General features: G+C 41.7%; 2 protein-coding genes across 4 annotated transcripts in view; both read right to left on the bottom strand.

Moving 5' to 3' along the window:
* Positions 1-952: 952 nt before the first annotated feature.
* The window catches only part of SAMD13 (sterile alpha motif domain containing 13), a 50,422-nt gene continuing 33,867 nt past the window's right edge, over positions 953-17,507 (bottom strand). For 2 of the 3 annotated variants that reach the window (XM_088834867.1, XM_088834868.1), the window contains one exon: positions 14,599-15,791. In XM_088834867.1, the coding sequence (XP_088690993.1) occupies positions 15,531-15,791 (261 nt within the window). In that variant the 3' untranslated portion in view covers positions 14,599-15,530. Of the gene's footprint in view, positions 2,075-14,598; positions 15,792-17,507 lie in introns of those variants that run through there. The other variant, XM_055403604.2, reaches the window with a different exon arrangement.
* LOC129541594 (dnaJ homolog subfamily B member 6-like) lies at positions 6,196-8,692 on the bottom strand. Its single transcript, XM_055403603.2, has one exon. The coding sequence runs from the start codon at positions 7,062-7,064 to the stop codon at positions 6,420-6,422; it is 645 nt and encodes a 214-aa protein (XP_055259578.1). The 5' UTR covers positions 7,065-8,692; the 3' UTR covers positions 6,196-6,419.

The raw sequence follows: 17,507 nt of genomic DNA, 5'->3' as shown, positions 1-17,507 counted from the left end.
AGTTCTTCCTTCCATCTTCCATTTGATTTCCTGTCATTTCTTTCCAATGCAGGTTTCCAGCAGGTGTAGTCCTCATCTCTGAACACTATCGCACTTCACAGTACCTAACTGTATTTGGCCTTTTGGTCTTATATGTTCTGTAGACTGTGAAAACTTCAGGATGGAGAATGTCTCTTTCCTAACTAAACACTTCTCCTACTTATGCAAAACAAAGCATTACATTTCACGGAATTCCCTAGATATCCAGTGGTTAGGACTCTGAGCTTTCATTTCCAAGGGCCCAGGTTTAAGCCCTGGTTTGGGAACAAAGATTTTACAAGCCAAGTCACACGGTGCAGCCACAAAAAAAAAAACAAAAACAACACGCCATAAACTCCATAATTGAATTAATTTGGAATACAGTTTTGAACCCCACTCATTTAGACATTCTTTTCTTTAGAGAAAACATCTCCATAGGAGATTAAATTATAACAGTATCTGAAATAAGGACTCTTTAACTTGAGGAGGGGAAAGAGGGAATTTTGGGGAGTCTGTCAACTCTGCAATGTTTTGTATGTGGGAATATGAGCTTTCATCTGGAGGGAAGGTCCAAAGTTTTCATCGGAATTTCAAAAAATTTGTGACACCCCTTCCCCCACTGGCTTATAGGAAAAAGAAAAAAAGAGACAAACATTGGCTAAAATGATGCCCTAAATGATTAAAATTAGTTGTAGGATACAGGTAAGGGATAAGGCTGACTTAGACAATTCAGTTAATAAAGAAGAAAAATCTACATATAGATCTACACGTTTTATATATATAATTAATTTCTTAAAGCAGGCTTAACTTTTTCTTCATGATTTCAAGGCGTGACCTTGAAGCCCAACCAAAGAGGCGTCAAACTGAAAAGATAAAAAATAAATACACTGAAAATAAACTTAAGCAATGCTTTATTGTGATCACAAAGCACCAGTTCAATATGGCATTGACACACAGAGACTGAACAAATGTCTCTTTGAACAGAGATGTAGCAAGCCCACTTTTTCAAGTTCTTAAAAACAAGTACTCAAATCAGAAATCAAACAAAGCACTGGAGCAATTAAAAAAATATTACACCATCATGAAGGAATATATATATAGAAAAATATTCTGTACTGGTAACAAGGCTTTTTGATCAATAACTCTTGGCAAATTTCTTCAGAAAGAAATTATTATAAATACAAACCATAATGTGGAAAAAAAAAAGTCTTATTCAGGAACCAAGAATTGATTTAAAAGCAGATTTATGCAGAAAATACCATTAACCCCCATGAAAGCTAACTGAAGTTAGATGGATATCCCCAAAACACAACAGAGTTTCTCTTTCCAGAGCTACAGTTCTGCTCCTAAAGGGGCCATGATGTACGTCCATTTCCAACATGGCAGCATATCCCAGTGAAACCTTAATAAGGTCAAGTGGAGGACCCTCTATAAAAAAGGGTGTTGGCAATTCCATCCAAATAACACAAGCTCTAAGGAGCAGAGGACTTCAAGGGAGGTGCAATCCCTTTCTCTTTATCCCCCTCCCCACCTTTTCTTGCTTTTGATCTTCCCTGTTACAGTCAGTTAAACCTGTAACTGGAAGATGCTCATTCCATTCAGTTCTTTTTTCAAAGAATTTGGGAAAGTAATCTATGAAGAAAACCTTCCCTGTGGGGAAGGGTATCTAATCTCATCAAAGACCACTCTATTTGACTAGGTCAACAAGGTAAACCATCCTGTTCGCATGTCCTCACTCCTCCTGGCTGAGTTCAGGTTAGCCGATGGATTGCCTAGTCTATCCCATAGGATAACGTTTCGATTGGAATTCTTTACATATACACATGTATGTATTCTGTTTACATAGTTTCATCACATGAAACCAAATTCTTTCATTATGTATTTTTTGAGGTCCAAGACCCCAATTTGACTACTAGGAAGAGTTGTGCTTTAAATGCTTTGTCTGCAGAGGTTTAACATGATACTCGTAGATTTTCAGAGCAGGCCCCAGTTTTAACTGAAGTCCTGTCAACACATCATTTCTTGTCATCAGTAGCAGGGATTTTCCATCAATTTCCTATAATGGAAGCAGAAAGTAAAGCCAACATGTAAGTCCAAAAGTTCAAGGATAATGAAGAAAAACGGAAGGTCAAAGGAAGAAGTTTTTGTCTCCACACTAAAAACATTACTATTTTTTTTAAACTAGTGCCCCAAAAGTAATCTTCTATTTTTATCTTTCATCTTCACCATTTATTTTGGAGTTAAATATAATCTATAGCTGATCTTGTTTTCAAGATCACATCACAAATGCCACATCTTAAAAAAACTGACAGCAAGCCTGGAGTATGTACCCTGAAGGACCAAAGAGGAAGCTTCTGAAAGGAAGAATGACACTTTGCATTTATAAAATATTATTGAAGTTTAAGAAGAATTTGTCTATTTAATTACAAAAATCACTTCATAAATTAGGGCAGGCAGGAATTATCAACTTAATTTTATAGGCAAACCAAGAATAAAGGCAAAAAGTTAGCTTGCCCAGAAGTTACGAAAGAATGGCACAGAATGTGAATTCCCATCTGCCTACAGCCAAAGCCCATGTTCCTCTCATAACTCACTTTTGTTTCTCTTGACCCTTAGGAGTAAATATGTGTTGTATCGATGGACAAATGGGGACCAGAGTCAGGTTTTCTGAAACCTTTTCAATCAGAACAGTGGGCATTGGAAAAATGACTTACTCTTCGAGAACTTCTTTCCTGCCCTTTAAAAGGAGAACCATCCTGCTTCAATCCGAATACCAGCTCATGCTACCTACTTCGTCTTAGTGGAGCCTCAAGAGTCCAGATAAGGCAGCGAGGGGCAGGGCTGTGCCCACCGGAAACTCCCTTCCGGATTCTCCTCACAGTCCACGGCCCTCTCAGGTACCCCACCCCGCGGACTGCTACCGTGGAGACTACAAAACTTTGCAGTGACATAAAAACAAGCTTCTTGTGAAAGAGATGAAGACCCCAAATATAGAAAGTAGTTTGAAACCTTTGGAAAGGAAGCACTGAGAAGAGTGCTGAATACAACCTTACCTTTGTTATTGCGAGGCGACGCTAAGCTAGTTCTAAGGGAACCTGGGCTCATGAGCTGGAGCAGCTGCGCATGCTCAGTAAACTCCACACCGCTGTCCATGATTTTACCCCCAACCCCGCAATGGGCAGACAAGGAGACACCGTGGCCACCTGCAGCTACGTAAAACTGTGACTCCCTCCCACACTGTCCCCAAGAGGGCCATTCCTCCAAAGCCTCTCATGTATATCGCCAGCCTGTGAGGAAGATGTGCTCTGAATGTGTGACTGTGTGGGAGAAACAGAATTGAAGAAACACCCACTTTGTGACCTTAGGCAAGGCCTTTCCTGTGCTATCTCCTCAGCTGATAAATATGGAATATTGAGTTTTGAGAGCATTTCATGAGATACCATTCTTGCAAGTGCTCCCTGAGCTATGAGTTACATAATCACTTGTCAGTATTCCTTGACAGATCAGGGCCCTCATTTTGCAATTATTCAAGGACACAGGAACTGACTTTCCAATCTTAATTATTTTCCATTTAGGCAGCTAGCAATCCCAAAGACTGTCCATCAGCAAAACCTACAAGCCTGAGAGTTGGCAGATGACCCCGGACTCCTGGAAACTGCAGCAGCAGCTGTGGGCATTGTGAGGTCACAGGAGTCTGAATCACAGGTTACAGCAAAGCTCTTGCTCTACCTCATGCCCTGAGATGAGTAAGGATTCACTGGGGATGCTTCACACAACAGCAAAGCCTTTCCTGCTCTCCATTTTTCCTTTACTGCTGTTTGCCTGTACTTAACTTACCACATATTTTAAACAGGCACCAGGAAGAGATGACACTGCTTTCATTTCTACACAAGAAAACTTCCTTGACTAACTGAAAATGAAATTTTTTATATCTTTGTTGGCAAAAAGTCCTTCTACAACTCAGCATTTCTGTCAAAAGCCAAGTACGTCTGTAAAAAATGCTGAAATTTGGATTTTATTTAAGACAAAATGGAAAATCATGTTTCACGCTCCAATTTGATTTTCCTTTGTTTGGTAGCCACACTGCAGTTCACCTCGGATGAGGGTTTGTAAAAGAAAACTCCATCTGGAATTCCTCATTTAAAAAGTTTTGAAATGAATAGAATTCATATGTATAACAAAACCTAAACCATAATATTGCAGCTCAACTGAAAGGGAGTGGAGAGGGCATAATGGAAATGGGGTCTTTCAGGTCAAACGAACTGCAGTCTGAACTGTCTCCACAACTTATTGTGTGGCTCTGGGTAAGGGACTTAACTTCCCTGAGCCTCAGTTTCCAAGTCTGTAAAATGGAAATAAACCCCTGAAGGATTTGGGAGGTTCAAAAATGATTCATGTAAGACACCTAGTACAGTGTCTGACATACAGGATGTTCTCAACGATTACTAAGTGGAAAAGTATAAGCTTTGAAAGAAATGGGACGTGTTCCCATTCCAAACCTATCTCCTGCTTCCTTTCTGGAAGTGTTCTCCCTGCCTGAAAGCTATCCTTTGCCAACGGGATGCAAGCATATTCTTGTTCAAGTTCAGAAAATCCACTGAGATTAAAAAAGTTCAAAGACTACATAAAAATGTATCTTATAAAAATCACAAACATAAGAAAGTTCCCTATTTTAGATTAGATTAAGAAAGCTAATCATTTGTTATATAACTTCTATAAAAGCTTGCAAGGCAAATGAAGCCCAAATTTTGCCAGTCAGCATAGTATACTAGAATGGCATGAGACTGAAAATCAGAAGACAGAAGTTTCTAATGCAGACTACATCAGTAACTTTCCACAAGGAAACGCTCCTCTGGAGTGTAGTTGTATATAAATGAAGGATTTGGAGTGTGACCAGATCCAGTTAGACAAACAAAAACATCCCATGATTATGTCTTAATCCAAAACAAAAATATAATTCACACCTTGGGATTTTATGTTTCTGTGTTAAGTGGTAATCATTTGTTAGTTTCACTGAAATTTTTTACATTGCTTCTGTCTACATGTTAGAAGAACCAAGTGTCTGCTGGGCAATAAGACTCAAAACGCTTACATACTTAAGTTCCTGAAATACCCATGCATGGAAGTAAGATTTAGAGGTGACAGGTGTAAATTTCCAATGAGGGCAAGAACCTAGATCTAAAAATAAATGAGTAGAACCCATAGATATTACAGCTCAGTAGATAAGCCTGTATTTTAGAGTAAGACACTATCTTATTGCTTATTAGGTGGGGCCTGGGGCAAGTTACTTAATCTCTCTAAGCCTCATTTCCTTATTTGTATGATAGGGGAAAGCAGTACTTCACTGCTGAAAAGATTATTGAGATAACACATGTGAAGTAGAATTCCTGACTTCTACTGAGCATTTGATAAAATGCTGGCTATTTTTTAAAGTATATTTAATGGCAAGCCACTCCAGTACTCTTGCCTAGAAAATCCCATGGACGGAGGAGCCTGATAGGCTGCAGTCTGTGGGGTCGCTAAGGGTCGGACACGACTGAGCGACTTCACTTTTACTTTCACATTGGAGAAGGAAATGGCAACCCACTCCAGTGTTCTTGCCTGGAGAATCCCAGGGACAGGGGAACCTGGTGGGCTTCTGTCTGTGGGGTCACACAGAGTTGGACACGACTGTAGTGACGCAGCAGCAGCAGCAGCAAGCAATCTTTACCCATTTACTTTTCATTCTAACATTAATCTATATATAGGTGACTCTTTCAAATAATCCTAATTGTGATATAGTCCATTGGAAATGTATATAGAGAAAGATGATGAGGTCGGAAGAGAAGAGGGCCATCAAGACAGAGGCAATGGCTATCAGCAAGGTAGGGTAGAAAAAATAAGTCAGGAAGAGAAGCCAGGGGGATTTGTGATGGTAGGACCCTGTACGCCTCTCAGAAGGCCATATTTGTGGTGTTCTCTACTGTCCCAGATAGAGTATAGGGGGAATGAGTTTCAGTTTAGAATCAGAAGACTTGGGCTGGAAGCCAAACTCTGTGGCTTCCTAGTTCCTCCTTGTGGAGCATTTGGCCCATCAGTCCCTTCTTCTGTGAAATGAGAAATTTGGACTAAGCAGACCCTGCCCTGCAATGCAGGAGACCCTAGTTCAATTCCTGAGTCAGGAAGGTCTGCTGGAGAAGGAAAAGGCTACTCACTCCAGTATCCTGGCCTGGAGAATTCCACAAATTCTGGAGTATAGTCTATGGGGTCTCAAAAATCAGACACAACTGAGTGACTTTCACTCAGTCAGATCCTGTCTATTCCAGTTCAACACATTCTCAGATTCTAGTTCTGTCTGGGATTAGCACCAGACACACCAGCCTCAGCAAAGTCTCCCTATGAAAGAACACAGCAGCAACTCCTTACCGATGGCGTGGAGGAATCTGATGAAACAGGTGTTCTTTTCCCATTTCGGTCTTTTGGCTCACATTTTCTAGCACTTTCTTTATAATCACTTTCTTGCCATTCACTATCTGGCTGTAAATGGTGACCAGTTTGAAGTTTCCCATTCCACTGCTTATGAAGGGCACAAATGTCCTGGAGGAAGGGGAATTTGGCCCAGAGCCTAGGGATACAAAAGTGGAAAATCCTGTGTCCAGGATGGGGGTCACATCAAAGAAGGAGGAGCGGAATCTCCTGGCCCCTCCCACACTGTCAGTGGGAAAACAGCCTCCTGAGAAGAAGTCTTGATCTTCAAAGATGCTTTGAAAGTCACAGCGTGACCTTGCAAAGCGCAGTTCCTCCTTCAAATAATCCTTATCCCTGCCATCTCCTCTGTTTTCCCTTTTGATGCAGTGCCTCCTTGTGTTGTCATAGTTATCTCGTTTCTCGGCATCTGACAAGACTGCATAGGCCTCTGCTATTTGTTTGAACTTCTCCTCAGCTGCCTCCCGGTTTTCTGAGTTCTTGTCTGGGTGGACCCGAAGAGCTAACTGGTGATAGGCCTTCTTAATATCAGAGGAGGAAGCATTTTGAGGCACCCCTAGGACTTTGTAGTAATTCACCATGTTTCTTTATAGGACTCTTCCTCACCAAGACAGAGTTTATCATCTGAAGAATTTCCATATAACTTCAGAAAGGAAGATGGTGAGCTACAGAAGTCTACACTAAGGCCTTTTGAGTCTTATTACATGGTTCTTGGGACAAAACCTCTTCTTGAGGAGGAATTCCTCTTTGGGGCTGATACCCTCTACACTGCCCCCACTGCTGCCCTGCTGTCTGCAGCTCAGCATGGGTGGAGTGATTGTGAGCTCAACACTATCAGCCAGTGACTATCAGCTGATGCTGTGCTTGTCTTGCAATCCTGTTGGTGGAAAATTTGGGGTGGACAGTATACATATTGGAGGGACTTCATCTAGTTAAAAAACACTGAGCAGCTTGTTAACAGAAAATGTGTGGCTCAAAAAGAAATCTATCTCATTCATTAAAGTAACAGTCGGAAGCTGTTACTTTAGCAAATGAGGTCTTGCATTTATATTATTTATGTGCTGTGCTGTGCTTAGTAGCTCAGTCATGTCCGACTATTTGTGACCATGTGGACTGTAGCCTGCCAGACTTCTCTGTCCAAGGGTATTCTCCAGGTAAGAATATTGGAGTGGTTTGCCATGCCCTCCTCCAGGGAATCTTCCCAACCCAGGGATTGAACCCAGGTCTCCCACATCACAGGCAGATTCTTTACCAACTGAGCTACCAGGGAAGCCCAAGAATACTGGAGTGGGTAGCCTGTCCCTTCTCTAGGTGATCTTCGTGACCCAGGAATTGAACCAGGGTCTCCTGAATTGAAGGCGGATTCTTTATCAGCTGAGCTACGAGGGAAGCCCTGTATCATTTATATCAAACACAAAATCCATGTTGGCTCATTCTGTAGGCTAATGCCTTCAGTAGTGTAATGATCTCTTTGTGGATATCTGCTTCTGGTACAAAGTGGGTGATAAAGGGGCTCTATTACACAAAAAAATCATGTACACATTTCTGATGAAGGAAAGGAACGAAACTCATGTCATAAAATGAGGAAACTAGGTTACAGAGATTTCTGCCCAGATAAGAAAGAACAGATTGAAGGAACAGAATTAGAAGTGAAGCCGTCCACGTACAGTCAGATATGGCTTCTTCACTTCAGCTGTTCTCTTAAAGTTAGCCTCTCTGGACTTAAAGATAGAACTGAGTATCAGTGTTGCAACAGCCAATGCTTTAAAGAATGGCTTTAAAGCTCAAGTGTAGCAAGGCTGCTCTTTCTCCCAGGGCACACAACTACACATTTTCCAGACGTTCTTGCAATTGGGTGTGGCCGCGTGACCACATTCTGGCCAATGACAAGTGAGAGGATGACCTCTCTTCATCATGACCCATAGAACCACCCACGTGTGCGCCTTCTTGTGCTTTATCCTTCCACCAACTGGATGTCAGTTCCCAGGTGATCTTGAAAGCATCCAGTTGAAGATGACCTAGCTCCCATCAGCCTAGGACCTTGAATTACAGTGAAGCAGAACACCCAGAAACCAATCTCCTTAGACTATTTATGGAGTAAAAACCCTCTACCATAGTTAAGCTATTATACCCATTTTCATGACGCCTACTCTTAGTACACCAACCATTTCGATAACTTCACCTACTCCTATGTCATCAGCCAGAAGAGCCCCACCTCTGTAACACTGAAAGTCCAATACCCTCATCTATCTCTCACTCCTCCCTCCCATTAAACCCTCTTTTTCATTGGTTTCTCTTTCTCCAGGGTAATGTGTCACCTGCTGACTCCTCTTTTGTATCAAGCCTACACCCATTGGGTGGCCCTGGGAACCATTATTTTTGCATGTTCTCTCGAATCACCCTCTTTGGTTGAGACCTCCACTGTGCCCATGTCATGAACACTCCATCCAGGAACAATTTAGCAATCAATCCAGGTTCTCTGATTCCTATACCTGGTGCAGTGGGGATGAGCGTGGGGGTGGGAATCAAGAAACCATAAAGATGAACACTAAACATGTGCAGTATACCACTCTTGACTGGGTCAGGAGAAGATATCAACAGTTCTTTTATTTATCCTTGCTCAGCTCCATTTCCCTTTCCCTTTCCTCTTGGTGGCCATTCTTAACTTCACTACTCTCTCCTCTAGCTCCTTTTTAAACCTCTACCTATCCTATCCACTCTAAGCAGAGGAGCTTGCCTCTTGGTTAGCAAATAAAAAACAGAAAACTGTCAGGAACTCCCTGAATGTCCCCGAGGGAAAGGAACATCTCAGCTGTCTCTGTACACGTGCTTTCCTTGCTCCAGAGCACAGGCAGGACAGAGGAAAATGTACCAGTCTTGATCAGAGTTAATCCCTTCATGATCTTTTGTTAAATATAATAGTTGGATATTTTATCAACCAAGTTGAATATTCATGTATATTACCTGATATTATATTTTATTGCAGTAAACTATGAAAGAAAAGTGAAAGTGTTAGTCACTCAGTTGTGTCCGACTCTTTGTGACCCCATGGACTGTAGCCCACCAGGCTCCTTTGCCCACGGAATTCTCCATGGGCAAAGAATACTGGAGTGGGTTGCTATTCCCTTCTTCAGGGGATCTTCCCAACCCAGGGATCAAACATGAGTTTCCTGCATTGCAGGCAGATTACCTGTCTGAGCCACCAAGGAAACCCAGTAAAATATATATAACATAAAAGAGACAATTTTAACCATTTTTAGGTGTACAATTCAGTGGTGGCATTAGTTATATTCACAATGTTATGCAATTATTGCCACTAATTTTTAAACTCCTCCATCACCAAAGATAAACCCTATGAATCAATAACCCCTTCCTCCCCTACTGCTGCTGCTGCTAAGTCACTTCAGTCATGTCTGACTCTGTGCAACCCCATAGACAGCAGCCCACCAGGCTCCCCTGTCCCTGGGATTCTCCAGGCAAGAACACTGGATTGGGTTGCCATTTCCTTCTCCAATGCATGAAAGTGAAAAATGAAAGTGAAGTCGCTTAGTCGTGCCTGACTCTTAGCGACCCCACGGACAGCAGCCTACCAGGCTTCTCCGTCCATGTGATCTTCCAGGCAAGAGTAGCCTCCCCTACTAGCCCTTGATAATCTCTAACCTGCCTGTGTGTCTATGAATTCGCCTATTTAAGATATCTCATATAAATGGAATCATACAACATTTGACTGGCCTATCTCACTGAGCATAATAAGTTCATTAATCTTGCAACTTGTATCAGAACTTCATTCTTTCTTATGAATGAATAACATTCCTTTGTATGTTCCATAAGGGTGGTGGTTTAGTTGTTGAGTCATGTCTGACTCTTTTGCTACCCCATGGACTGTAGCCTGTCAGATTCCTCTGTTCATGGGATTTCCTAGGCAAGAATACTGGGGGAAGTAGGGGTTGTCATTTCCTGTTCCAGGGGAACTTCCAAACCCAGGGATCCAACCCATGTCTCCTTCACTGCTTTACTGCTAAAACCACCAGGGAAGCCCCATATGTTCTAGACCACATTTTATTTATCCATTCATCTGTGCATGGACACTTGGGTTGTTTCTACCTTTTGGTTATTGTGAGTAATGCTGCAATGAACATTTATGTACAATTATCTATTTGAGTCCCTCTTTCCAGTTCTTTTGGGTGGAATTGCTGGGTCATGTGGTGATTTCTTTTTTTTCAAGGCTTTCTTGATAGCTCAGTGGTAAAGAATCCACCTACAATGCAGGAGACATGGGTTCAATCCCTGGGTCAGGAAGGTCCCCTGGAAGAGGAAATGGCAATCCACTGCAGTATTCTTGCCTGGAAATAATCCCATGGACAGAGGAGCCAGGCGGGCTACAGTTCACAAGGTCGCAAAGAGTTAGACAGGACTAGGTACATGGCGATTATATGCCTAACCTTTTGAAGAACTGCCAGAACTGTATTCTGTAGCAGCTGCACTATTTTATATTCCCACCAGTGATGCACAAGGGTTCAAATTTCTCCATAACCTTGTCCTTCCACCCTCTTTGATCTCATCCCTTTCCTTATCCTCAGAGATTTTGCTTCGTTGAACTGGTCTAAATTTCATTCTATTTTTAACTATCCAATTCTTTTGGCTACTTCCCTGCATCTGAATAAGTATCCTCTCTTAGAAAAGAGCCCTCATGTTATACAGCCCTCCCACTGCTGGTTCTTCCACTTGCCTCCCATTCACTCTACTTGAAGGAAAGTGTCCTCTACCTCCCAGGCCTTCCCTCAGCTCCAGTGAAACCCTACTGTCATCAGCTGACCTGCTGGGTCACTCTCGAGATCCATCCATTTATTCCTCTTAAAACTCTTGAAACTGACCTCTCGAATGGATAAGGAAGATGTGGTACATATACACAATGGAATATTACTCAGCCACAAACAAGCATGAAATCATGCCATTCGCAGCAACATGGGTGGATCTAGAGATTGACTTACTGAGTGCAGTAAGTCAGACAGAGAAGGAGAAATATCATATGACATCCTTTATATGTGGAATCTAAAAAGAAATAATACAAATGAACCATACAAAACAGAAAGAAACTCACAGACTTAGAGGTGAACTTATGATTGCCCAGAGGGAAGGCTAGGAGGAAGGGATAGTTAGGGTGTTTGGGATGGATGTATACACTGCTATACCAGCAAGGACCTACTGTGCAGCATACAGAATACTGCTCAATGTTCTGTGGCAGCTTGGATGGGAGGGGTTTGGGGAGAATGAGTACACGTATGTGTATGGCTGAGCCCCTTTGCTATTCACCTGAAACTATCACAACATTCATTGTTAATCAGCTCTACCCCAATACAAAATAAAAAGTTAAAAAAAAAAAAAAAGAAAAATAACTGACCTCTCATAGATGTCCTGGTTAATGGGATGATTTTGCAACTAACCAATCTAGAAATCTAGCAGTCATCACCCAAGCCTCTTCCCTCTCCCATCTTGAGCAGTGAGCTCAATCCTTGTGCTAAGGCAGAGAACTGAGACAGGACAAATCTTCACCCTCCATTGCCAATGATCCACTAAATTCTTTTGACCATCTTCCCTAGACTTTCTAATCTGTTTCTTCCTTTCCATCCCCAATGGAACAATTACAGCTTTCCTGTGTTATGTCTCCTTGCTTTCCAACATTGACAATAGACTGATCTTTGAAAAACACAAATTTCATCATGGTACTCCCCACTCAATATCCTCCAGTGGTTCCTAGTCCCTCTCAGGCAAACAGACTGTTATCTGGACCGCTATTTATCTTTCTGTTTTATCCTCAGAGATTCCCTGCTCCACATCTCTTACTTCAAGGTACTAGGAGTTTTCAAGATAAATTATATTTTTTCATGTCCTCATACCTTTGTATCTAATCCCCCTTCTGCCCAGAATCTTCTGTGCTTCCTTCAAATGAGTCTTGTACCTACAAGGCTTCCAGGTGGCCTTATTAAAGTAAAATAATACTTGTAATAATGACCATTATTTTACTTTAATAGTTTCATATTTATTTTCATAAGTGTTAGAAAAAGCTATAACTACTATGGAAACAACTGAACAAGTGAATAAGCCAAAGAAGCACCACGTACCTGGCTATCTTATAACTTCTCATTTCAAACAAATGATTTAAAAATCATTTGGGGTTTTGGTTTATAGAAATCTATTTCATTCAATAAAAGAATTCAGAAGTTTCTTATCAGTTTTGCTTTCCATTCTCTTGGATGTTTTCTTATTGCTAACATTACCCATTTGTTTTTTTTAATTCTTTCTTTTCAAAATTTGTGTGGGCTTAAAGGACATATCAGCAGAGTTTGAGTTGACACTTCCCCTGCTGATTATGCTACAAAATAGTCTAAGCATTTCAGAAGCCTTCAACTGTTAAGAAGTATCATGTGTCAAAGCACCTTGAATACTTCTAGTACTTGGTATTATCATATGCTGACAAGGTAATAAAAGTTATTTCCAATTTGTGGGATTTTAACTGGTCTAATTCAGAGCTGGATTTACCATGAATCTAATGAGGCTTAAATTTTGTCTTAGCAAATTTGTATCATAATTTTGTACTTTTATTACAAAAGAAGGCTTTTATAATTGTATAATCTTAGCCCCTTTCTCCCCCCACCTCTGTAAACCTGGATTTGTCTTGGATCTGATTAGAAGTATCTGTCTAGAATCACTACAGTTGAAGTCCATCTGACCACAACTTAGGACACAGAGTAGGGCTCAGAATTGCTCTGACTGGCCTGTCCACTTTACTGCTCCATCTGAGGAGGTTAGTGTTACTTGGCAATTTGTAGCAATAGATTATTTTATTTATAGTTAGTAAGTCAGTGGCCTCAGAAACATTATCAAAAGTTAGTAATAAGCCATCTGAAAATAATTATCAGTCTTGGCATTTCAGATGAATAGCTCTAACAATCAGTTGGACATTTCACAGTAAAATACTGTTCCAGTCACATGGTTTGGGGAATGTGAGGAGATAATGGAGTAAAATTAGTCACCATGAGTTGCATGTTATTTTGTCATGATATTCTGAAAAAAAAAAAGATCTTAGTGATACATATTATTCCAGAAACAGATTCACTGATGTCGCTCACTTGTGAGTTTGTGGATCGGAACGATATGAGTTACATGACTGTGACTGAATGGCAGCTCTGCATTTCCATCTTCTTCACATACATTCTGAGTATGTGAGTCAGATAAAGAAGATATGAAGTGAATACCCTACAACAGGCAGGTAGGGTCCAGTTGGAGTGATGAACTTGCTGTGATGGACTTAACTGGCAACTGAAAGCACCGTGAGAAGTTTCTCAGTTAGCCTTCGGAGTTTAACAAAATAAACTTTATCCTAAATGTTCTTGTAAGGAAGGCAGAGGTGCCTCTGAATGAGTTAGTCAAGAAATTCTTTCTTAAAAACTAAACTCTTAGGAAAGTAAAATTCCTAAGTTACCTTTGACTCCTGAAAAGCAGGTGACTCACATCCCTGGCCAATTTTTTATCATCTAGTTGTGCCCTGTGTTGTGCATTGAAAGCTTACTTCGTGAGGGCCAGTTGAAAGGTAACACTTGACTCTTAAAGCAGGAACTTGAGCAATATTCGGCTTGTTTAACTCAACATTCATCATAGAAATCTGAGTCCCAGAAAGGCCAACCCTGCAGGGTCTTCTAATGACCATGAGTTGATCAGAAGGGAAGAAACCAGGAGTCATGACTCTCACTCATATCCTTCACACCACAGCCTAAGAAGTCTGAATGCTGGAAGACACTTGGGAGAAGAGCCACCACACAACCGTGCTGGTGGGAATGAGAGACAGTGTCGGCAATAGCTGTAATCACTGCCTTGTCTAGGAAGGGATCCAGTGCCGCCTCCTCTTGTGGGCCAGTGAGTCCTCTGGGGAGCAATGTTAATGAGGCCAGTGGGCCGACAGAGAGCCATGTCACTGGTCATGACAGAACGGCCAGAGCAGGAAACGACACCGAACACGCACACTGTTGACAGTGGATCCTTGGTGCAGGGGTGTGGAGGGGACTGGGCAGGTGCCTAGGCCTTCCCTCTTGATAATTCTTTTGGTCTGTACTTGTGGCTCACACAGAAGCTCAAAAGAAGTTGGTCAGAGGAAAACCTGATGGTGATAGCTGCTCCAGTAGGAAACTTAAGGGAGATAATTATTAGGTGTCAGAGTGCTTGCATAGAGAAAAGGAGGCTACACAAAGATCCCTCGGCTAATCCAGCTGCCCCTCCATACCACAGGAACGTGGGACATTCCTGCACTTTGGACAAATCAATGGCCTGACCTCTCCCAAAGGTACACGCTGCTAGAAATCCACCTCTGAGTCTGGTTGCTGCAACAACAGGATATCCAGTAATGTATTGTGAGACCATACCAAGAAGATGGACATTCTCCTGAAAGTCAGTACATGTCATGGTGGACATGTCCAGCATCTGTGTCCATGTCTTAGTCAGCTTAGGCTGCTGTAACAAGACACCAAGGATCAGGTGGCCTAAACAACAGAGATTTATTACTCACAGTCTGGAGGCGGGAAGTCCAAGAACACAGTGCTAACATGTGGCTCTTGGTGAGGGCCCTCTTCCCACCTTGCAGATGGCTGCCCTCGTGCTATATCCTCACATACAACACAGAGAAAAAGAGCAAGCTCCCTTTCCAGGGCATTTACCCCACCATGAGGGTTCCAGCCTCAAAACCTCATCTAAATCTATCTCCTGAAGGCCCTACTTCCAAACACCATCACATTGCGAGTTAGGGTTTTAAAATGAATTTGAGGGGGACATATATTCCATCCATAACAGCCAAGAAACTAAGCTCTCACATCAACTAAGACGTGCTGTGGTTGGCAACTGTACTACCCTTTCTGAACCTGCCACTTTCTAAGGTGGTTTAGGGGATGCTCACTTTCCTGGCCTGCTTCTATCACATGGAAGGCAGAGCCTGCCCTATGAAGACTTAAGGATGTGGCCGTTCTTTTTCTGTCTTAGCTGCTGTGACCTAGAAGTGCCTAAAAGGGTCCTGTGTTTGGGCTGGGGGTAGCCTGTAGTCTTCCCATCGGGGATGAATGTGGTGAGGGACTGCTGACTGCTTGGGGTTCATTTCCAGGAAGATCACTGGAGGTGAAGCACTGAAGGCCTGTGAAGCATGATGAAGGAAGAGGATAACATAGCAGAGGAGCCTGAGCCTCAGTCCTCATGAAAAGCACAGCAGCTGCTTGTCTTGTCAGCCTGAGTCTGGCCAGTGGTTGCTTCCTTGCAAAGTTTACCTCCTTTAATGAGAAGAGGAAAGATATGAGAGTCAAAGTAGGAGGAAGATTCAAATCACTTCCAGAGAATAATTTAAGGCAGATTCTTTTCCTTTCCAATTACCTTTCCGTAAGAATGAATTGACTTGAGCATCTAGACCATGTTTGCAAAATTCTGCTCCCTCAGGAATTCATTTCTCAGGCTCCCATGTTGAAGAAACAAGATGGTGTTCCTTTCCTTCCTTGAAGGACTTCTGAATGAGATGCTTTGGGGAACTGTGTCCCATTTTGACACCCATGTCACTGGTGCTGACTGATGTCATCCCTGGGAGGAAGGGCTTGCTCCTGGGCCAAGCTCAGAGCTGGCCAGTTCCATTTCAGAGTCTGAAAGGCCCAAAGAATACCCTCCACCCCCAGTCTGGGCCATCTGCATCAGAGGAGTCTGAGCAAAAGCTCCTTCTGAAAAATGCTTTTGGGCAGCCGGGAATCTGGCCAAGAGACCTTTTAGCTAACTTCTTTTTTTGGTTAACCTTTCATAATATTATTTAAATTTAATTTTAGAAGTGAGTTATTCAACTGCAATGACACAAATGGACATTATAACATTAGACCAAAATAAAATATGTTTCAGCTGATCAGCCTTCCACTCTCCAACTGCAGTTATTTCCCCCCACAATTTTACTATAAAAAATTTCAAACATAAAGTTGTAAGAATATTATATTCTTACAACTGTATTCCCACCACCTAGATTCTACAGTGAAAATATTCCATGCTTACTGTATCATATGTCTATCCATCTACCCATCCCTTTATGCAACTGTGAATCTGTATTCTGATGTATTTCAAAGTAAGTTGCATAATCAGTATACTTCTCCCCTAAATACTTCAGTTTGTATACCATTATTTTTTATAGGTCTTTTACTTTTGAGGAAATATTTACTGGCTGTGTAATACACAAATCTGAATCATTTGCATATGCTTGTGCATAAGCAGTGACCAATGCATATACCCATAACCCAAAGCTTTATCAAGATTCATAATGCTACCATCGCTCAGAAAGTTACCTCATGCTCCTTCCCAGTCATTCTCCTTTCCTACCTACCCAGAGGCAAGCACTGTCTGATTTTTTTCCTATCATTAGTGTATTTTCCTGTTTTCATCCTTTATCTAAACAGAACTGTTATGGTCTGAATGTGTTCTCCCCCAAATTTGTACGTTGAAACCAACCCCTCCACCACGGATCTTGAGGGTATTAGTAATGATATTAAGAGGTGGGCCCTTTGGGAGGCAATTATTAATATATGATGAGAACAGAGCCCCCATGTGTATCTGTACCCTTCCTCTGTGTGAGGATACAGCAAAATGATGGCTGCCTAGGAAGTGGGCCCTCACCAGACACCCAGTCTGCTAATGGCTTCATCTTAGACTTCCTACCTGCAAAATATGAGAAATAAGTATTGTTTATAAGTCACACAGTTCATGGTATTTTTGTTATAGCAACCCACATGGAATAAGACGAAAACCATTCAGAACAAGCTCTTTAATGCAGAGCTTCTCTCATTCAGCATAATGTTTTAAGACTCATCCAAACTGTTGTGTGTATCAGTATAGTTCATTTTTCTTTATTCCACTGTATCACTAGACCACAGTTTGTATATTCACGCTATTGATGGACACTTGGGCTTCCAATTTTGGACTATTAGGAATAAAGCTACTTGAACAGTGTTGTGCAAATCTTT

The sequence above is a fragment of the Moschus berezovskii genome, chromosome 4 (genome assembly GCF_049115385.1).
Source record: "Moschus berezovskii isolate FMDL1 chromosome 4, NW_MosBer_1.0, whole genome shotgun sequence".
In the NCBI taxonomy this organism is placed as follows: domain Eukaryota; kingdom Metazoa; phylum Chordata; class Mammalia; order Artiodactyla; family Moschidae; genus Moschus; species Moschus berezovskii.
The sequence above is the reverse complement of the archived record's forward strand: the minus strand, read 5'-3'. Positions and strand labels throughout refer to the sequence as shown.

Excerpts from the sequence above, each read along its gene's own strand:
- LOC129541594 (XM_055403603.2), bottom strand. The coding sequence starts at position 7,064 with ATGGTGAATTACTACAAAGTCCTAGGGGTGCCTCAAAATGCTTCCTCC.